The sequence below is a fragment of the Leptodactylus fuscus genome, chromosome 11, assembly GCF_031893055.1.
Source record: "Leptodactylus fuscus isolate aLepFus1 chromosome 11, aLepFus1.hap2, whole genome shotgun sequence".
Classification (NCBI taxonomy): domain Eukaryota; kingdom Metazoa; phylum Chordata; class Amphibia; order Anura; family Leptodactylidae; genus Leptodactylus; species Leptodactylus fuscus.
The window spans coordinates 80,197,411-80,220,269 of NC_134275.1; the positions used below are offsets into that span (position 1 = coordinate 80,197,411).

The 22,859-nt window shown below is 44.7% G+C and overlaps 1 protein-coding gene across 1 annotated transcript; it reads right to left on the reverse strand.

The window, feature by feature from the left end:
• Positions 1–649: 649 nt before the first annotated feature.
• WDR62 (WD repeat domain 62) lies at positions 650–22,659 on the reverse strand. The gene is made up of 31 exons (XM_075259950.1): positions 22,531–22,659; positions 19,870–19,961; positions 19,033–19,095; positions 17,813–17,870; positions 17,568–17,738; positions 16,820–16,957; positions 15,736–15,918; positions 15,482–15,642; positions 14,935–15,124; positions 13,517–13,651; positions 13,048–13,214; positions 12,878–12,969; positions 11,716–11,841; positions 11,405–11,475; positions 11,206–11,327; positions 11,050–11,122; positions 10,851–10,962; positions 10,187–10,250; positions 8,877–8,999; positions 8,503–8,624; positions 8,147–8,199; positions 7,822–8,065; positions 7,622–7,760; positions 7,340–7,419; positions 5,502–5,645; positions 4,572–4,683; positions 4,391–4,490; positions 3,660–3,708; positions 2,412–3,176; positions 1,415–1,500; positions 650–883 (listed from the first exon to the last, which is right to left on the reverse strand). Exons 1-31 carry the CDS (start codon positions 22,657–22,659, stop codon positions 650–652), a joined length of 4,398 nt encoding a protein of 1,465 aa, XP_075116051.1.
• Positions 22,660–22,859: the final 200 nt, after the last annotated feature.

The following is a 22,859-nucleotide window of genomic DNA, read 5'->3' on the forward strand; positions in this document are numbered from 1 at the left end:
CGCAATTTTTCAACCTGTGATTTATTATCACCAGCACAACACAGACAAGAATTACAACTATAAAAAATGTACACTTTTTTTACAAGCATATTTTTCCCCAAATTAAAGTTTTTATATATATGTTACATACACAAATAGCAGACAAAATTAAAGAGGAAGGAGCAAATTTTAAGAGCAAAGGGATCACCTGCCCCAAAGAATAAATATGGGGGAGGGGAGACAAACAAAAACAAAACCTGTAGCTCTGAGTTGACCATAAAGACAGACATTGATGGGCCAGAACCAGTAGCTAGCCAATTCTGCTCTACTGGCAAGTCTAAGGGACTGAAACCGACCTTCGGCATCCAATGGTAAGGCGATCACATGGCCAAAAAGTTATCCAAGATGTTGAGGCCTTCTATAGCCAATCCGAGCCCCAGCTACAACCATGGACCCCGCTTACTAGGATATACCGACCCCGTGGGTCACTTCAGGTTCAAGTCCAATAAAACATCTGATACAAATCGACTCAGAACCCGAAACAAAGTGCAAAGTAACTAAATACTGCCAAACAACAGCCCAAAGGGCAAGTTCTCCAAACACGAGGAGTGAAAGATGGTCGGAAAAATGGCGGAGACGAGGAAAAAGTGCAACAAGTCTGAGTCCTCATTCACTGGCCATTGACCTTCTCCCTCATGAGCTGCAGCATCATCTCCGAGTAATGCTCCAGTAGCCGCAGGGTTGGGTTGCCCGGATTCCTCTCGTGGCCCGACAAATCTCTTGCAGAAGATTCTTTCTGGCCGACTTTCACCAAGTCTATTTCACGATGAATGTGATCGAAGGCGTCGAAGAATAAGGACGTGAGATGAGACTTCTCTTCGTGGGGACCGCTGTAGTCTTCAATCTGTAAGGGATAAAATCACAACCAAAGAAAGGGCTTCAGAGAAGAGGCCATGAGACAGGACTGTGCAAAAGTTTTAGACAGGCGTGGAATGCATGCAGCACAGCAAGAATAATTTCAGAAATAAAAGGGTTAATAGTTTATTTTGTCCATTACCTAAATAAAGTGAAATGTAAATCCCATTAATATTTGGTGTGACCTTTGCCCTCTGCCCCCAATCAATTCTTCTCGGTACTTGCAGATGATTTTTGGCAGGTTGTATCCGCTGCCATCTTGGAGAACTAAGCCCAGATCTTCTGTGGATGTTGCTCGCTCCAATCCGTCTGTCTCTTCATGTCATCCCAGAGAGACTGGATGATGATGAGATCAGGGCTGTATCTGTGGGGGCCGGATCATCACTTCCAGGACTCCTCCCCCAAAGGGCAAAGGTCACACCAAATATTGGAAATCCAAAGAGACTGCCAAGAACCTAGCGTATAAGGATTGATAAATTCCCCTCACTGTATCTGAAGATACTTTACAGTGTCCACTTACCTCTCTGTAGATTTGCAGCGTCTTTTGGAAGGTGCGGTGAAGTTCTTCTACCGCCTGCTCACACCGGCTCACCAGGACGGTCACATCTGATCAGGGGCAGATTACAGATTAGAAGAGGGATTCACCCCCAAAAGACCAGATAACACTTTGTATAAACCCACCATACTGCACTAAACTAGATGGAAGCTATTGCCATGATACACTGGAGTGTTAAATATACGGATTTCTTACTTTAATTATAATACTGGAGTGGGGAGGGGAGGCGCCTGCTGCAGCACATTGTCTTACAGCCAGACAAGACAGTATAGATAAGGAGAATGGGAGCAAGGCTGAGCGCCAGGGACACCGGGTCCGAATAGCCAAATGACATCCATCACTGATCAGCGCAGTCACCCTGATCATTTTGGTTCTTTGTTTATCCAGACCTATTCAGCCATTCTAAAGATATAAGCCCTGTTCGTGTTAATGCAGATTAGGGTCTAACTAACCAATGGGGCGGTAACACTGATTTCTCTCGGAGCAGGTTCTTTGGGCTGTAAGTCATAGTAGACATAGTGTCACTAACAGGGCTTATATCTTTGGAATAGCTGAACAGATTTGGATAGACAAAATACCAAAATTCTCAGAGTGACAGCGCCAATCACATGATGGGTGTCATTCGGCTCTTCAGATCTGGTTGACAGTTCTTGTCTAATTATGTACTTAAGGCAAGATAAAATAATCCAGAATCAGAAAAAATAAAAATAAAATTGAAAAAATAAAAAAAAAATAAAAAAAATAAAATGGGGAAAAAAAAAATTCTCTCTGGGGTGCTGAGATTTAAGGTACTGCTTGTCAGGCGCCTCACGCTGTAGTATTGGAGTGCCTGTTCCTTTGCTCGCTGGTGACATGGACCCATATCTCAGCCCGGATATCAGAAGCCAACTGCTGCCTGAATATTTCGGGTTTTTTTTTTGGGTGGAGTCAAACTTTACACCGTAGATTGACATTGACTTACCTGGGTCTCCAGGACTGCGGCATGAAGGCGACAAGCTGTTTCTTGAATTTTGAGGTTCTTCCATGACTTGGTGGCTTGTACAGAGACTGAGGCCTACATGGTTTGGGAAGTCGGCTATAGACGCCCTTCTGGGCAAGTCCTGAACTTCTGGTGACCTACAGCTCGATGAAGAGGTTCTCCATTTTTCGATGGCAGGTCCATTCTTCGGGCCATCTCCATTTTTGGGCTTCACACTGTTGAGTTCCTCTTTTCTAGATGTTTTTGAGAGGTTATTGACCGACTTTGCCTTCTTCTTCAGGCGAGGAATAACTCCACATGTGGAAGGCGGTGGCATTAGGAGTTTATCAGATAGCGGGTTGGAGACGACTGAAGGTTTTCCTCTCTCTTGGTGCAAGAAGAAGGAGGAGGACGAGGGGATCTGCTCACAAGATGTGGAGACCACGAGAGGTTTGTAGGAGTTGTCCTCACCAGCAAGCAACTTGTTTTGCTCTAGAGATGACAAGTCTATGGTGGACAGGGGCCGGGGCAGATGAGACAGCCTTTTGTGCTCTTCTGCCTGGGGGCCGCCGTTAAGGTTCTCCCCCATGGAAACACTGCGGAATATTTTTGCCTTGAAACTAGCGGTGGCTTCCATGTAGGATCTCCCTTTGTTGGATTTGTTCTTATTTGGCCAACACCCAGGAAAGGAGGCCCGTGAGGATGACGAGGATGAGGATTTCTCATTCTGCTGGAGTTTTTGCAGACTGGTTGAGGATTTTGAGATATCTGGACAAAAAAATAAAACAATTTATAGTAAAAACGGTAAATTCAAAGGGTCATTACCATCTTAAAGAAACACTAAGCCTAGAAATAGATACAAGGACGTGAAGGAGCCTCACAAATAGGTTTGTAGAAACCCTGTAGGACTGATCTCTACCTGACAATGCTCCACCTTTGGTGAGAAGTGGACAGTGTCAGGTGACTTAGCCAAGGAGGCGGGGCTTAATCTTTTTACGCTACAGCAGACAGGGCAGCTTACATCCACAGGAAGAGACGGAAGGAAGACAAGGATCTCCTGGGACACGCGGCAAAGATATCTCAAATGGATACAGGAGCCGAGTACAAGGAAGGGGGGGGGAGGCTCCTGCTGCAGCCAATTCTCTTACAGTAACTGCAGAAATCCTGCACAGAGCACAAGATCTCCTCCTTAAGTTATTTACTAAGCGCCCCCTAGTGGGGATCACGACACAACTCTATAACATCACTTACCAGCAGATTTTCTCCTCTCCATTCTCTCTGGTGCTTTTTCTACCAGTCTCTTCCATAAAAATAGAAATTTTATATACATTATGCAGTGTACTTTTTTTTTTTTTTTATATAGCATATAAAACATTACTTCATGTTCCACATTTAAATGATATTTAATAAAAGCCACCCCAAAAAACATTCCTTTAATTCAGGGGTAGGAAACCTTCGGCTCTCCAGCTGCTGTGAAACTACAACTCCCAGCATGCTCCATTCACTTCCATGGGAGTTCCAAGAACAGCAGAGCAAGTATGCATGCTGGGAGTTGTAGTCTTGCAACAGCTGGAGAGCCGAAGGTTGGCGACCCCTTCTGAGATACCAAGCAGAGAAGGAGTAGGTAAACTGTGCCATCAATTCCAGTAGTGGATGCCATAACGGCACAGCGGTGTTATCTTCCATTGTAATCCTGGTTGTGATGTAAGCGAGGTGACTGATGCAAAGAAAAAGTCCTACAGAATTGCTATGTGTCAGTCTATTAGGCTTAGTGGCCAGAGTAGTTGTTACATGATTTAGTGCTATTGTATAATACAGACAGTGACATGGAAAGTTAAAATCTATATAAAAAAAAAAAAAACAACAACTTTTTTTTCTGATAAAGTTCTACGTGAGATTTTTGCTAGATTTCCATAGGCCCCCTAAGAATCTATAGTATCAGTCCAATGATCTGATCTTCAGACTTGTATTATTCCTGTTACCTCTGAAAGTCTCCGCTGCGATCGCTCAGGTTCCACTTTAGGTTCTGCACTGAATGCTGTCGCCATCTGCTGGCCGCCTGATAGAAAGCCACACACCGTCCTGTACGATAAAGGAAACACGACATTGGGTAATGCAGTAACCTGGAGCGGTTGCTGTGAACTGCAGGGTGACGTCAGTGACCTGTTAATCCTCAGGCTCCGGGATAAGAACTTAGACGAGAAGCTCAGGCGCAGGTTCAGCTCTTCATCATCCTCATCCGGCTTCAGATCTTTCAATGTGTTGTCAAATTTCTCTGCATAGATGAGACAGGAATAGGTTTACAGACAGACTGGACCCTCCAAACAGTCCTGGGACTCCTCTATTATTCCTCAGCCCACCATGAGTGTCCCAGCTATAATGTAGTCTGCATCAGTATGCCATAAAGCAAACCCTGAGCTGTGTGTGGTCACGTGGGCTGTAGTGGTCCATGTACAAGCATCTATAGAAGACTAAGGAAAGGCTCCATGTTCACTTCATACAAACACATATGTAGGGTGACTGAAACCACCTCAAAGGCAGTGGTCCCCTTTAAACAGGGTAGCCAGGACACCTCTCGAATAGTCTTCTCTCCCATGACACTATTATAATGGACCACGTGCCTACTGGTGTATGAACATGTCCCGATTCAGTGCATTGTGCTGACTGTGCATTACATGCCACTGATAGGTGTATATAATGAATAAAGGGTTATTCCAGTTGCTTTTTTATTGATATACTCTCAGGATCAGTCCCCAATAAGAGATGAGCGGCGGTCTAACAACTGGGACCCCCCACTGATCTGCAGCCTGTGATGTAATAACAGTCTCGGTCTATTCACTTCTATGGGATGAGACTGTAATTAGATCTTGCAGCCACTATGAATTAGATGCTGTGCAATAAAGACTCCGTCACACAGCTGATCAGCAGGGATCCCGGGTGTCAGACGTCCAGTGATCTCTTACCTACCCTTGTCTACATAATAGTGTGGCCACTCCATATAGAGGGGCGCCTGCCTGCTTTTGTCCTCCTGTGAGGCTCCAGGTCTATCCATGTGCCAATAGCTTTCTAGGCCAGACTTCACCCTGTAGTCACCTTCAGCCAGAGCATCGGCCAACGTGTCAAAGTGTTTCTTCACAAATCTCTCCTGTTCTGGCGTCTCTGGACGGAAGTTTTCCTCCGCATCATTGTCATCCAGCTCCGCTTCAGAGCAATTGTCTGGCGTCAATGAATCTTCATCTGCAATGAGAAATAGACATAAAGCTACATCTAGAAACAAAAAAAATAAAATAAAATTGACATTATTAGGTATGGCGGGGGTGGGGGTGGGGACATGCTCAGGAGTTATCCAGGACTAGGACTTATGCAAACAAATGGGGCTGCAGCAAGACCAAGTGACCAACGGAGGTGACGTAACTTCCTTCGAAGTGGAAATGGAGCTTAGTAGTATAGTCCTGGATAATGCCTTTAAGAAGCTGGACTCTTCTTAAAAGGAATTCTACTATTAAAATCAAATTTTTTTCTCGTTGACACGTAGGAATAGTCTTAAGAAAGTCCATTCTTCTCCTACCTTTAGATGTCTTCCCCGCACCGCCGTTCGGTAGAAATCCCGGTTTTCATCGGTATGCAATTTAGTTCTCCTGCAGCACTGGGGGCGGGGCCCAAGCGCTCAAACAGCACTGGAGGTGTCCCCAATGCTGCGAGAGAACTCTCCAGCTCCGCCTCCATCTTCTTCAGAAACGGACTCTTCACGCGTCTTCTTCCAGCGCTGGGGGTCAAACTTCTAGGCTTCAGGCAGAGCAGACTGCACATGCCCGGGCCACAAGAAAATGGCCGCTTACACAGTAAGTAAGCGGCCATTTTCTGGTGGCCTACGGGCATGCGCAGTCAGCTTTGCCCGAGGCCTACAAGTTTCACCGCCTGCATCAGAAGACGACGAGTGAAGAGGCCGTTCCGGAAGAAGATGGAGGCGGAGCTGGAGAGTTCTCTTGCAGTATTGGGCCCGCCCCCAGTGCTGTGAGAGAACTTATTTGCATACCGGGATTTATACCGAACAGCGGTGCGGAGAAGACACCTAAACGTAGAAGAATAGACTAAGGATGTTATATATATCGATATTTGATATATTCGATTTTAATGGTAGAATCTAGAGATGAGCGAGTAGTATTTGAAACTGTAGTTTCGAATACCTCACTCCATAGGAACGAATGGAAGCGGCTGGCGCACTGCCGGCGGCCAGCGCTTAACCCCTTCGCGATCGGCCGCTCCCATTCATTCCTATCTAGGATTCAAATACTATTCGCTCAACACTAGTAGAATCCCTTTAACATTTAAAGGGGTTATCCAGGACTAGGAATGAAGCAAACAAATGGGGCTGTGCAAAACCATGTGACAAACAGATGTCACTTCCCTCCAAGAGGAATTGGAGCTTCGTAGTATAGTCCTGGATAATCCCTTTAAGAAGCTGTACTCTAACCATCCCTGGTCACTGCTGCCCCTACTCTTCTCGGACCTCTGTTGCTCCCTACTTGGGGGTCAATAACCACCAGGACGCTGAGATTATCGGTCTGTCCTGGTGCTCATAGGGGGATAAAGGGGCTTTCTGCAATTATAATATTGATTTCTTCTTAAATAGATCCAACCCCTGACCGAGGGGCCACAGCGTTCCAGAAAGACACATCCTCTTCACGGATTATCGGGCACAATTCAATGCTTTTGGTAAAGGCTGTGGATGGTTACTGTAGCTCAGTCCTATCCGGCAGTGGAATGGGACGGAGATGCAATACCAAGCACAACCACTACCAAGCGTATGGCGCTGTATCCTACAGTAGTTACAGATGGATCCATACATACTGTGTACAGTTTGACAATAGAAGGCAAAAAGTCATTGAAGAAATCGTAAGACTATAAGATTTATGTGAGAGCATTATTACCTGGGTCACCGAGAGATAACAGTCCATCAATGTGGGCCTCATTGCCCTTGTCGAAAGTCCGCTCTTCAATAGAAAAATCGCTGAAAAATAACAAAGAAGATATATTGTATCATAATATTATATACGTCATGTGAGTGCCTGGAGAAGGGGTCTTAGTACATGTAGAGCAATGGCAGGGATGACACCCTGCAGAAGTAGGGGGCACAGACAGAAGGCGGGGACAGGGGGGTATAGTATGACTATTGCCCCTAGCTGGGGCTGTAGCATGGGGTATAGAGTTACCTTTCCTCCTGCTGTGATATCTGCAGAGATGACGGGTAACATATACCATTGGAATCTGAAAAATGGGACTGAAGATCCGTTTCTTCTAAAGCTGAAGACGCCTCCGTGATGAACGTCTTATTGTTCAAATCAGTCGCAGCTTCAGACTGCGGAGAGCGGAAGCATTAAATAAGGAGTGTACTTCGGGGGTGACAGCCCACGGGGGGGGGGGTCTCTCCCATCACTCACCTCCAGCAATTCCTGCAGACTCTTTGGCTCAATGTCCGTGGTCTCGTCCAGGAAGGAGTTCTGCCCCTCGCTATGACTCGGGGTACCGCAATAGGTCACATCATTACTGTTCAGGAAGTTTCGGATGAGGACAGTGCTGTCACTTTGGGCCCATCGTCCTTGAGGCCGGTACTGGTTTTGGGAGAGGACGAGCAGGGGCTCATTCTTGTCTTTATCCTATTAGGGACCGATAAACATAGAAATGTGAGCAGATCTGCTGCGCTTTGTGGTCGAGAAGAGGCCACGTACTTGGCTTACCAGTTTCCTCGCCCACAGTGGCAGCTTCCCGTTGGTCTGCAGAAAGGTGGGATCTGGAATAAGACGAAAGCTTTTACTTGTCCCAGTTCATCCAGAGCAGCAGATGAAGAAACCGTCCTGTGGCCATTGAAGTAGCCAAAGTCATAGCCCAAGACGGACTTCACTCTCCTCATCTCAATACATATATTATGTTCTGTATTCCCGTCTCCTGTGATAAGATACGGCGCAGCAGCATTTTTTACCACTTGCAGGACTTTGGGTTAGCTCTGCTACATCTGTCTATAGACATACAGGCTATATAGTGGATTCCATCAGATATATGGTCACCCCCCACGCCCTAGGTACACAAGTATTACCTGCTTCAAAGCTCTCTTGTACCGGGGTATCTGGCGAGGGTTCATCGACATCGCTGTTTCTATCAAAGAACAAGTCGTCCTGCGAGCTCTCATCCAGCGGGCCAACCATGAAGGTCTCTTTCCTGGGAAGGACACGGGTTACTGTAGAGGAGTCTCTAGACATCTCCATGTATTGTAGCATGGACAAAAGAAATACAAATACAACCTACTAAGATTGGCCACATTTCTTCATATCAAGAAAGACTATTGGCTTTGCTGCCGCCAGCGACCGCTCACTTCTACGGCATCACCATGTGATCATAGGCAGACACATGCTGCCACCGCTACATGGACCCCAAGTTTTAGGGTTTCCAAAGACTATGCAGATAACTGACCTGGTATTGACAGGACGTCTTATATCAGCGGCTTCACTGGTCTTCCCATCTGCAGCCATCTCCGTCAGCTGGTGCCTCATACACGTGGTCATGGCAGGGTCCAGCTGCCAGACGAATATACAGCTGCAGAAAAGATATGCAAAAACTAATGGATTTGTAGGACATATTCATACAAAGGGCAGTCACTTGGTCAAAGGTATTGGTTCCTCTCCATGCTTGGTTAGAGGTAGGGGATCCTCCAGGGGCGCTGGTCGTGTTCTTTCAGCCAATCAGATGTCTTCCCTGCCCCTCTCACAGCATCAAGTCTTTGAAGAGAGAAGCTGCAGCTGCATCCCCCCCCCCCCCCCCCGTCTTCTCAGTTTACCATTTACTTTATCACTCTGGACTTAAAGGGATTCTACCATTAAAACTTCTTTTTGTGGATAAGACGTCAGAATAGCCTTTAGAAAGTCTATTCATCCCTTACCTTTAGACGTGATCTCCGCTGCGCCGTTCCTTAGAAATACCGGTTTTTACCAGTATGCAAATTAGTTCTCTCACAGCGATGGGGGCGGACCCCAAAGCTGAATATGCGATAAGGGCGTCCCCACTGCTGCTTGAGAACACGATCCTGTGATGCCTCCATCTTCGGCTGGGTCCTCCCCTTCTCTGTCGTCTTCCTCCTGCGTCACCTCCGACGCCTGCGCAGTTGGCTCTGCCAGTGAGACACCAGCAGAGCCGACTGCACATGCTGGCCATTTTTGGGAGGCCGCTCCTGCATTGAACTATAAGAGCAAGAGTAGCCTCCCAAAAATGGCCGCCGACCGGCATGCGCACTTGGCTCTACTAGTGGCTCATTGGCAGAGCCAACTGCGCAGGCGTCGGAGGTGACGCAGGAGGAAGACGACAGAGAAGGGGAGGATCCAGAAGATAGAGGCATCGCAGGATCGCGTTCTCGGGCAGCAGTGGGGCCTAACCCCATCGCTGCCAGAGAACTAATTTACATACCGATAAAAACCGGTATTTCTAAGGAACGGCGCGGCGGAGATCACGTCTAAGAGGTAAGAGATGAATAGCCTTTCTAAAGGCTACTCCGATGCCTTATCCACAAAAAAAAGAGGTTTTAATGGTGGAATCCCTTTAATCTTGAGGACTGAAGAGAACCGTATACCTTTAGGCTGCGTGGACTTAGACGGCTTGTCCGCCCAACACCTAAAACTGACTACCCCATCACATACACGCTTAGCTGAGAAGGAGGGGTATACACATATAGCAGCATCCTAAATTTTCAAGAAATATGATGGAAAGAAAACAGATTTAAGGCAGCCGACCTGTCTCCAGACACCGTGATCAGCCGTCTACAGTCATAGGTAAACTTCATGTCAGTCACAATATCTGAAACGAGAAAATTTCTCATCATGGCCATGGCAGTGGTTGTTGGGGGAGAGCTCATTGGTAATACACAGTAAAGGAGTCCACTGTGGGCACAATGGCCTGGATTTATCAAGACTGGCATACTGTATGCTAGTCTTGCTGAATCCTGCGACAGCAGAGGATTATTCAGATTCATGAGGAGGTGCGAAACAGATGCCTCCTCCTCCGCTGGGCCGTGTCCATGGCCAGAAATCCACGTCAGCTATAAGAGAACATCAATAGCACAAAAGTGGATAGCTGTTAAGGAATAGGGCGTGCCACGGGCTCATGCAAAAGTGGAAAGGCTGTCCTATAAGACTTGGACTTGCAACTACTCTGGCGTTAAAATTCACAAATCACCAGTTTGCGACTCGCCCAAAGAATCTTAGGCCACGTATGGATTATTCAGGCAGTTGACAATTATGGTGTATGGGCAGATTTAGACCAAAACCTCAAGGTCTGAACACGAGTTTGGGACAGATACTACTGAAGAGTCTATTGAGAATCAGCCCCAGATAGCAGCTTGTCTTCTGTATATGACGCTGCAGATATTGGCTGTGTCACATGACGAGCTAAACCTACCAGAGTGTCCGTACATCGTGGCCACACATTCTCCAGTGTGTAAATCAAAGATGGAGATGTTCTTATTAGAGCAGCTTGTAGCAAAGAACCTCCCTGATGGATCCGTCTGCACCTGGGGAGGATCAGATCGATAACCATTACATACCCGGGAAGGCTCCGGCGTATAGTTTTACCCCCAAATAACTAAGCAGCCGCTTACCTTCAGCAACGCTCCGGCACTAGCAGGACCTTTCAGAGCCTTCTCCTGCTTCCCCGATGATACATTGTACAACCTGAGAATAAAACCATTACTGGAATAACAAAGACAACCATGACCATAAGGAGGGCACGATAAGAAGAGGTCAAAACTCTGCACCTGACGTGTTTATCCTGACAGGCCACTGCCGCAGTCTTCTGAGTGACATCAACATCCAGGTCATACAAGGTGGTCTTCTCCACGACATGGTGCAGACGCACAAAACTGATCCCGTCGGGGAGCTAAAAAGGAAAAGACACGGCAGGAATTAAAGAATTTCGAAGACGAGATGTAAAATAATCTTCGTTCCCAGAATTACCATTTGGGCTGGGCGGAAATAAATGCTCTTATCGGCTCCGCAGCTGATCATGTGCATCTGGTCCTCATCACCTGGAAGATACCGTATAAGTGAGAATAGCGCCCCCATACACTGCACAACACTAAAGGGAATGTTATTCTATATACTGTAGTGTACCAAATATACAAGGTAAACAGGACAAAGAGTCCAGAGTCACCAATGTACATAATAGGGGACAACAAGACATCTAAGGGGTCTGTAGAGAACCCCCAGCAAGGTCAGAGGCCCAGGCACATACGGTATATACACACATACATAGGCAAGGACTCCACCTGCAAACTTCACTGCTGTTATAGAGGAAGAGTGATCATCCAGCGTCTGCAGCAAGGTGTAGTCCCGCTCCACGTCCAGGATATGGATAAGACGATCTCTGCTGGCTGAGGCCAAAAGGGTCACTCCTATAGAAGGGGAAAGATCAGACAGGGAATTATCAGCAGGCTGGAGTCTATTTAATAAAGACAGATCTATTTATGATGGAAATGACAACAGTGCGGTCAGATATTCAGCTGATATTTAGCTTATTGTACTTTACAAGGGGTTGTCCAGGAATTACAGATCTCTGCCAGGGGGCTGGGGAAGATGGAGGAAAAAACAAAACATAAAAAACTTACCAGTTACCTATCTGCTGTCTGATCCGGCGGCTTGTTCCAAAAGGACACTGGACGTCACTCACACTTGCCGCGAGGACAAGTCCCTGGGCACTTGACCAGACAGCGGCAGGAGGCACCAAAGCCATAGGGACAGGAGAGTATTGTGGGGGAGGGGAGGTTTCCCCACCCTCCAATAAAGATGTGTAATTCCTGGACAATACCTTTAATGCCTGCAGCCTCTGGCTGTGTCGAGTCTCTCCTCTTTTACCTAGGTCGTTCTCACTTCACCCCCTACAGCTTCCATAGACTTCTACTGTAATTCTTAATAGACTCAGCAGAGATTTCAGAGTGAACGTCAGGAGGGGAGACCAATAAGTGTCAGGTTTCTTATACTGCCCTATACAACAGAGTTATCCTTGAAATGTTAGTGACCATTTAAAGAAGACCTTTGACGACCTCCACCATGTAAGTACATCCTTCAGACGCCGCTCCTCTGATTCTTTTTCTTCCGGTCTCACTATTCCTGAGAAATCACTTGTGTTACCTTCAGCACCATCATGTACTTTATTGTCAAGTGGGAGGTCCTTGGTTGGAGAACAACAAGAGGGACCACCCACCTGACAACATAGTAAGTATGAAAGTAAGAGAGATGATTGCTCAGGAACAGCGGGGGCTACGGAAAAAAATTCCAACTGCACCAGAATCAATGGAGCGGGGTCTATTAAAGGGTGCAAAGACAACCACACTACAGAATGATGTTCTCCATCTTTTGTTTCTGAAGGTTGTTGTTGTAGAAGGACTTAACCCCACACGGACTGGGCGAGACCGTTCTGTTAACACTTACCGTTCCAGGGTCTGGAGTATTCGAGACACAGGACCTCGCCATCGTGCGCTTCAATAGTCAACATCTCCTCATATTTCCCCAAATCATAGATACTAAAAGGAAACGACACTTCATAAAGAAATCCCTTACACCATTTTGTAATGGCCAGGCGTATCATAGAAGAGAACTACCGTATGTTTCCTGTCCGGTCTCCGGAGGCTAACTGGCAACCGTCATGGCGAATTTTCAGCACACGAATTCCACTTTTTGAGTCTTTGGGTTCTGGCTTCTCTGCGGTGCCTGAGGTGTCCTTCAGGTATACCATATTGTCATCCGCATAAATCACTTTATATAAATCCTAAATGGGAAAAAAAAAAATTACAGATTTTAAAGCCATTGTCAGGGCCCAAGTTGATTTTTCATATCAATGGTCTCTGCCTGACAATGTGGGGCTCAGGTACAGAGATTACATATAGATCAGCTGATCCGCCAATGTCTGGGCGCCAGAAGCTATGGCAGTGGATAGGAAGTGAGTGCAAGCTCTTCTATTCATGTGAGGGGTGCGGCATTCCCCCAGAACCAGTGTTATAGCAGTATCAAGGCTATAGAGATGGAGCGCCGTGCAGACAGACCATCCATAAAACCCGCACAGACACTTACATTGCTGTAGATGTTCCTTTTCATCCCCAGGTCGGAGCTCCTCTCCAGGTTCCATAAGCGGATGGTGTTGTCCGAGGAACAGGTGAAAAACGAACCGTAAGTCAAAGCACGTTTCTGTCCACTGTCTCGGTAGGCCTACAGGATATCAGCAGATATAGAAAATAAACATGTTTATAGGACAGAGGAGAGAAGCTGAGCTGTGTGATATATAGGGTTATAGGATAGAAGAGAGAAGCTGAGCTCTGTGATGTATAGGGTTATATGATAGAGGAGAGAAGCTGAGCTGTGTGATATATAGGGTTATAGGATAGAGGAGAGAAGCTGAGCTCTGATCTATAGGGTTATATAATAGAGGAGAGAAGCTGAGCTCTGTGATATATAGGGTTATATGATAGAGGAGAGAAGCTGAACTGTGTGATATATAGGGTTATAGGATAGAGGAGAGAAGCTGAGCTCTGTGATATATAGGGTTATAGGATAGAGGAGAGAAGCTGAGCTCTGTGATATATAGGGTTATAGTATAGAGGAGAGAAGCTGAGCTCTGTGATATATAGGGTTATATGATAGAGGAGAGAAGCTGAGCTGTGTGATATATAGGGGTATATGATAGAGGAGAGAAGCTGAGCTGTGTTATATATAGGGTTATAGGATAGAGGAGAGAAGCTGAGCTGTGTGATATATAGGGTTATAGGATAGAGGAGAGAAGCTGAGCTCTGTGATGTATAGGGTTATATGATAGAGGAGAGAAGCTGAGCTGTGTGATATATAGGGGTATATGATAGAGGAGAGAAGCTGAGCTGTGTTATATATAGGGTTATATGATAGAGGAGAGAAGCTGAGCTGTGTGATATATAGGGTTATAGGATAGAGGAGAGAAGCTGAGCTCTGTGATATATAGGGTTATAGGATAGAGGAGAGAAGCTGAGCTCTGTGATATATAGGGTTATATGATAGAGGAGAGAAGCTGAGCTGTTTGATATATAGGGGTATATGATAGAGGAGAGAAGCTGAGCTCTGTGATATATAGTGTTATAGGATAGAGGAGAGAAGCTGAGCTGTGTGATATATAGGGTTATAGGATAGAGGAGAGAAGCTGAGCTCTGTGATATATAGGGTTATATGATAGAGGAGAGAAGCTGAGCTGTGTTATATATAGGGTTATAGGATAGAGGAGAGAAGCTGAGCTGTGTGATATATAGGAGTATAGGATAGAGGAGAGAAGCTGAGCTGTGTGATATATAGGGTTATAGGATAGAGGAGAGAAGCTGAGCTCTGTGATATATAGGGTTATAGGATAGAGGAGAGAAGCTGAGCTCTGTGATATATAGGGTTATAGTATAGAGGAGAGAAGCTGAGCTTTTAGCCTCTTACATATGGTAAAATTGCCATAAATACAATATACCTATGTCTCCACCCACCTCTATATTCCATACGTAGGAGCTGTGATACAGGGCTGAATAGATCTTGCCCACCTTGCGGGGGTTACTGACATCCCAGACATAGACGCTGTGGTCATTGTACACACAGCAGAGCCATCGGTTAACCCCGTCATACACCAGGGCGCACGTGTCCGGATAGCTGCTATTCTCCCGTTTCGAAAATAGTGCGCTGAAAATAAAAATAAATCACAAAGTAGAACAACCACAAGCAGATTCTCAGTTTCTGACATTACTGCAGTTTATAGGTCTCATGTGAACAATCTGCTCATAAATACAATAGCTACAAGGGGGAGGAGTTACATATTGCAACCAATCAGGTTTCTACATTCATTTTCCAAAAGCAAAAGAATCTTCTTATTAGGGTGCAAGTGCAGGAGTTCCCCTTGTGAGGACAGAGCTGCACCGGATGTTGCAAAACTACAACTCCCAGCATGCACTTACCGCCATCTATCTGGGCATGCTGGGAGTTGTAGTTGTGCTGCAGCTTGGACAACACCCCCATAAGGCCTAAAACAACTCCGCTCACCTTGCATCGAGGCCCAGAGACACATCCGCGCCCAGGGCGTGAGGCCTGGGCAGATCGGTCACATATTGGAGGTTGTGGCCATTGAACACCCGGATGATTCCTTCCTCGCAGCCACAGAACACAAAGTCCTCGGTGACGCAGAGACAGCTCGAGGAAGACACCTGAATGTGAAGGAGAGATGGAGGAGGAATCAAAGCAGTCATGACGTGGAGGGGGGAGAGCTGGAGCAGCCATTATTTGCACAATTTTCTCACCTTGAGTTTCAGCCATTTCTCCAGGACTCTCTTCTCATTGAACTGACACAGGACCCCGGAATAAGACACACAGTACGTGCTCCCCGCGTTCTTCCCCCTTCCACACGCTACGCCTCCAAATACATTATTATGGAGGTCGCCCAGCAGTCCCGATCGGCCCACTAGAGGAACAGTCCCATTCACCTGCAGGAATTTGCACAGATATATTGGCATTAAGGGGTCTTACCATAGAAGACATCTGAAACGGCACAAATGTATAAGTCCAGGGGGCTACATGGCGACTTTGCCTGCAAGAGATATAACAGGTCGCCCTGCAACTCTCTCACTCATGTTAGTACATGGAACCACAATGCAACCCCTAGGATGTCTGCAACTACTAGTCACAAAGAGGTCCGACGTCACGCAACTTTTTTGGGGGCGACCTGATTATATTCGGTCACACAACCAAACATATCTTGTAAGCCCTAGGTTAGATTCTCTTTGGTCTGTGGGAGTCTGCAGGAAAACACTCACTGCTGCACCTCAGTCTACAATTGAGATTTTGTCATAATTCATACAGTGCAAGTTTTTGCAGAGTAGAATGAAAGGGATTACCCAGGGCCAAATAACAGGAGGCAACAACACCAAACACGACCTAATATGGATCCTGTTTAAATATGGCACCGTTTACGGATTTATTTATTTTCAGGACCACAGCTGTGATGTCTTGTTTATGTGCTCACTGACCCTCCCTGTAAGCAGTTCAGCCAGCAGACACCCATCACAGCAGCATGTGACCTTAGACGTGGAAGTGTTTGATTACCTGGGATTTCATTGCAGGGGAGAGTGGAGGAGGGAGGGGTACACAATGCAAGAGCAGGCAGAGGAATCATGGGAAATGTAGTTTGTTCACAGATTCACTGCACGATAGACGGAGCAGAAAGTGGAATAAAAACCAAAAAGCAGTCCCTATAGTGCCAAAAATGGTGCTGAAACCTCAGTTTAGCCCCGCTTAATGGCGCTAGTCAATAGGCACCCCTGAATCAGCTCCAAACTGTAAACCATGGCCTTGTAGTGCACCCCCATTACCGCCATATACACGTACCTGAGACTGTTTGGAATTCTCCATATACCAGAACTTGACGTGGCGGTGGCCGGCGGTCACAAAGTAGCTGCTGTCTTGTGAGAACGACACGGCGCTGACCTTACTGGAGACCTTGTTCTTCGCCACAATGTTATTATTCTGTGGGACAGATGAAGCAAAAGGCATTAAAACAATTTAAGGGGTTCTCCGTGGTATAAATAGGGTTAATACTTATCCATTCTGTTTAGTGACCACCCACTGGTTCAAGCCAAAACCTATGACCTTGCCTAGTCAGAGCAAAGCAAAGCTTTTTTTATCTGGAGTTTCACATCGTATACTGACCTGAGTTCGTGCAGTGATTGCCTTTGTCTCCTGGGCGAAATAAGGACGTTTTATATGGTGAGCTGAAAACAACATTTTTTTGCTTGTATTTCTATATGATGGTTGTCAGGTGACCTGACACCCGACTGGAGAGAGACAGTAATTCAACTATTTCCAGGATGAACAACAGAGGAACACCACATAGCGTTCAATGAAGAGATGCTGCAGAAATTTTTTTATGGCATGGTGTGTACTAAAAATAGACAATATTTTCCACCCAGAGGCCTCTATAGCTGGTACCTGCACCTGATGGCGCCATCATCAAGCCCTAATATTACAGTAGTGTGTTAACCAATTCCACTCCATAAGGTAATAGTTTGCCACTGAGCAGGAAGGGGTTAAAGAAAAACTCAAGAAACAAAAACAAAACAAAAAAAACTCCCCTTACCTTCCAGTCCCACACATTGACCACCATGTCGTGCTGATAGCCCACAGACACAACGTACTTCGCATTGGGGGAGAAACACACGCAGGAGACGCCATACTTGTGACCAACCATCTCGGACACCTGCACCTTCTCGGCCACGTCCCAGATTCGCACCGCTGGTTTGTGACCACTCTGAAAGCAGAAGACAACTAGATATAGAGGAAGGAGGAAAAAGAAACGGCAAAAATGGAGAAAACTCCGCTCACCTCACCGCTGACTATGTATTTCCCATCGGGGGAGAAGGAAAGCGCGCTCAGCTGTTTGCTGCAGAGAAAGAGATCACGTGGTTAGAGGGGCACACCAACAAGTAAAGAGGGGTTTATGGCCAAAATTGATTTCTCACATAGACCCTGCGCAGATCAGCTCCTGTAGATAGGTCAGTAGTATGAAAAATCGATTTGGGGTTGGAAAACCCCTTTAAAGAGATTCTACCATTAAAATTAAATTTTTTGTCCCAAACACATAGGAATAGCCTTAAGAAAGGCTATTCTTCTCCTACCTTTAGATGTCTTCTCTGCGCCGCCATTCCGTAGAAATCCCGGTATGAAAATGAGTTCTCTCGCAGCACTGGGGGCGGTCCTCAGCGCTCGAACAGCACTGGGGGCGTCCCCAATGCTGCGAGAGAACTCTCCAGCACCTCCTCCAACATCTTCAGGAACGGGTCTTCTTCCAGCGGTGGCTTCAAACTTCTAGGCCTCGGGCGACGGCACATGCCCGCCGGCCACAAGAAAATGGCCACTTATACAGTATTCTAAGCGGCCATTCTCTTGTGGCCAGAAGGCATGCGCAGTCAGCTGCCTGAGGCCTAGAAGTTTGAAGCCACCGCCGGAAGAAGACCCGTTCCTGAAGATGATGGAGGTGGCGCTGGAGAGTTGTCTCGCAGCATTGGGGACGCCCCCAGTGCTGCAAGAGAAGTCATTTGCATAACAACAAAAAACGGGATTTATACCGAACGGCGGCGTGGAGAAGACATCTATGGGTAGGAGAAGAATAGACTTTCTTAAGGCTATTCCTATGTGTTAGGGACAAAAAAAAAAAAAAGATTTTTAAAGGTAGAATCCCTTTAACGGAATGCTTCAGTGAAAACTTGTGATACAGGGCCTAACTGGAGCGCCCCTTTAAGAAATTCCCCAAGTAAGGCTTACCAGTGATTATGGCTGTGACACCCGCCATGCATCCAAAGATCACCGTGTCACCGTACCCCCCGGGGGCCCCCAGACTATGATCAGTACTCACAAAAACAGTCAGCAGTGCTAAACCTGCTAACAAATAGAAGTCCTGTGTGCAGCCCCCGCAGGGTCCCCAAGCAAGATGAGGGGGTGACACACTGATGTAGGGTCACATGACGAGAGTCGCCGCCAATGTTAGTCATGGTCGCAACCATATTGTATTACACGGATGTGAATGGGCTCATCCCATAACTCACCTGGATGTATTGAAGATGTGAGACTGTTTGTTCTTCCTCGGACACAGGAGAACAATGACGCATCTGGAGAAAAAAGGAAAAAGAAATGGGGCGTCCGGTTGGGTTCACACGGCGAAAAGTGAGGAGGATTTAGAGGGGATCTCCAAGGAGGAATATGAAGGAGTATGAAATGGAAATAAGCGACATGTAGGACAATAACGTTAAGAAGGAAACCCCGCCTGCCGCCGTCTCCTATGTATACCGTACATCCTGAATTTAGGTTCCATTTTTACACCGTTCCCTTTGATGTACTAATGACCCATTCCTTACGTCAGTGCGATCCCAGCGATACCACACTTATATAGTTTGTCTCGTTATAACACACAAAACTCAAAACCTCTGACTGCCCAAAATTATTTTAATTTTTAGTTGCAAAATTTGGACCCCTGGAACTTTTCACGGTTTTGTGCACGGCGGCGGTTCTTCAGAGGGTCCAACGTTTTCATCACTTTTTACTCCCTTCTGGAGGAACCAAAGCAGCGATTTGGCAAATTTTAGTCCTTTTTGGACATGGGGATGCCCAATTAGTTTATTTTTTATGATAGCCCCCAGAGTCTTGAATCTGCGATTGTCAAATTGCTCGCCCCATTGGGTGGGTGGGGGGAGGGGGGCTTGAGAAACAAAGCGGCCATTTCTGCCTCCCACTGGAATTAAAGGACAGAATTTGCATTTCAGTTTTGAGGTCAGAGGTGACAGGGAACAGTCACAGATTCACAGGAGTCTTCAGCAGCAACCAAGTCACCCAAGGCCTTGTCTATTTACTTTGGAAGGGGAAACCATGAAGTGACACACACTTACCCCGCAGGGTACGCTACCAGCCCGCTGCTGGGGTCACACGTCAGACCGCTGTTACCGGATACCGTCACCCCCAGGACCTTCTCCAGCTCCACCTGCACAATGTAATAAAAGCGCCATAACATCTGTGATAATACAACCATCATAAACATACCAGGCCTCAATACAACTACTAGTGATGGCGTCTCCCATATCAACCAATCACATTGCAGCTCTCATACTCTGCAATGAGTGAGGGAAAAAGAGATCTGAAATCTGATTGGTTACTGCAGAAACCTTCAGTCCCGTCCTCAATACAAAGACTCACTTGTACATAGGAGTAGTATTATAGTAGTTATATTCTTGTACATAGGAGTAGTATTATAGTAGTTATATTCTTGTACATAGGAGGTAGTATTATAGTAGTTATATTCTTGTACATAGGAGCAGTATTATAGTAGTTATATTCTTGTACATAGGAGTAGTATTATAGTAGTTATATTCTTGTACATAGGAGCAGTATTATAGTAGTTATATTCTTGTACATAGGAGTAGTATTATAGTAGTTATATTCTTGTACATAGGCGGTAGTATTATAGTAGTTATATTCTTGTACATAGGAGCAGTATTATAGTAGTTATATTCTTGTACATAGGAGTAGTATTATAGTAGTTATATTCTTGTACATAGGAGCAGTATTATAGTAGTTATATTCTTGTACATAGGAGGTAGTATTATAGTAGTTATATTCTTGTACATAGGAGTAGTATATAGTAGTTATATTCTTGTACATAGGAGTAGTATTATAGTAGTTATATTCTTGTACATAGGAGGTAGTATTATAGTAGTTATATTCTTGTACATAGGAGGTAGTATTATAGTAGTTATATTCTTGTACATAGGAGTAGTATTATAGTAGTTATATTCTTGTACATAGGAGTAGTATTATAGTAGTTATATTCTTGTACATAGGAGCAGTATTATAGTAGTTATATTCTTGTACATAGGAGCAGTATTATAGTAGTTATATTCTTGTACATAGGAGTAGTATTATAGTAGTTATATTCTTGTACATAGGAGGTAGTATTATAGTAGTTATATTCTTGTACATAGGAGTAGTATATAGTAGTTATATTCTTGTACATAGGAGTAGTATTATAGTAGTTATATTCTTGTACATAGGAGGTAGTATTATAGTAGTTATATTCTTGTACATAGGAGGTAGTATTATAGTAGTTATATTCTTGTACATAGGAGTAGTATTATAGTAGTTATATTCTTGTACATAGGAGTAGTATTATAGTAGTTATATTCTTGTACATAGGAGCAGTATTATAGTAGTTATATTCTTGTACATAGGAGCAGTATTATAGTAGTTATATTCTTGTACATAGGAGTAGTATTATAGTAGTTATATTCTTGTACATAGGAGCAGTATTATAGTAGTTATATTCTTGTACATAGGAGCAGTATTATAGTAGTTATATTCTTGTACATAGGAGTAGTATTATAGTAGTTATATTCTTGTACATAGGAGTAGTATTATAGTAGTTATATTCTTGTACATAGGAGCAGTATTATAGTAGTTATATTCTTGTACATAGGAGGTAGTATTATAGTAGTTATATTCTTGTACATAGGAGCAGTATTATAGTAGTTATATTCTTGTACATAGGAGCAGTATTATAGTAGTTATATTCTTGTACATAGGAGCAGTATTATAGTAGTTATATTCTTGTACATAGGAGTAGTATTATATTCTTGTACATAGGAGTAGTATTATAGTAGTTATATTCTTGTACATAGGAGTAGTATTATAGTAGTTATATTCTTGTACATAGGAGTAGTATTATAGTAGTTATATTCTTGTACATAGGAGTAGAATTATAGTAGTTATATTCTTGTACATAGGAGTAGTATTATAGTAGTTATATTCTTGTACATAGGCGGTAGTATTATAGTAGTTATATTCTTGTACATAGGAGCAGTATTATAGTAGTTATATTCTTGTACATAGGAGTAGTATTATAGTAGTTATATTCTTGTACATAGGAGGTAGTATTATAGTAGTTATATTCTTGTACATAGGAGTAGTATATAGTAGTTATATTCTTGTACATAGGAGTAGTATTATAGTAGTTATATTCTTGTACATAGGAGGTAGTATTATAGTAGTTATATTCTTGTACATAGGAGGTAGTATTATAGTAGTTATATTCTTGTACATAGGAGTAGTATTATAGTAGTTATATTCTTGTACATAGGAGTAGTATTATATTCTTGTACATAGGAGTAGTATTATAGTAGTTATATTCTTGTACATAGGAGTAGTATTATAGTAGTTATATTCTTGTACATAGGAGTAGTATTATAGTAGTTATATTCTTGTACATAGGAGTAGTATTATAGTAGTTATATTCTTGTACATACGAGTAGTATTATAGTAGTTATATTCTTGTACATAGGGGGCAGTATTATAGCAGTTGTATTATTACACATAGGGGGCAGTATTATAGCAGTTGTATTATTACACATAGGGGGCAGTATTACAGTAGTTGTATTATTACACATAGGGGGCAGTATTACAGTAGTTGTAGTATTACACATAGGGGGCAGTATTACAGTAGATACAGTCTCCCCATCGCGCTCTGTAGATGACACATAATACATTACATGACTTCTGACCTGTCTGTTCCCTTTGCCGGTGCCGGCTGTCCCCATGATCCCTCTTGATGAGCGGCGCCTCCCTGGCGGTGAGCCTGTCTGCAGTAGTCCGGGCAGTGGCCGCTGGTAGACGCTGTTCCCCTCCGACATCTCTCGTTCAAAACTGCCGCTAAACCCGGCATCAACTGCCAGCTCCCTGATTGGTCTAAATAATACAAAAGGCGGAGTCATGAGCCAGGTCACTCTCTCCCTTTACGCCACGCCCAGTCAAGGTTATTGGTCACTGGACCGGCGCGCGGAGCTGTCAATCATCACAGAATTTCCCACTGCCTCCATTATGATTGGATTGT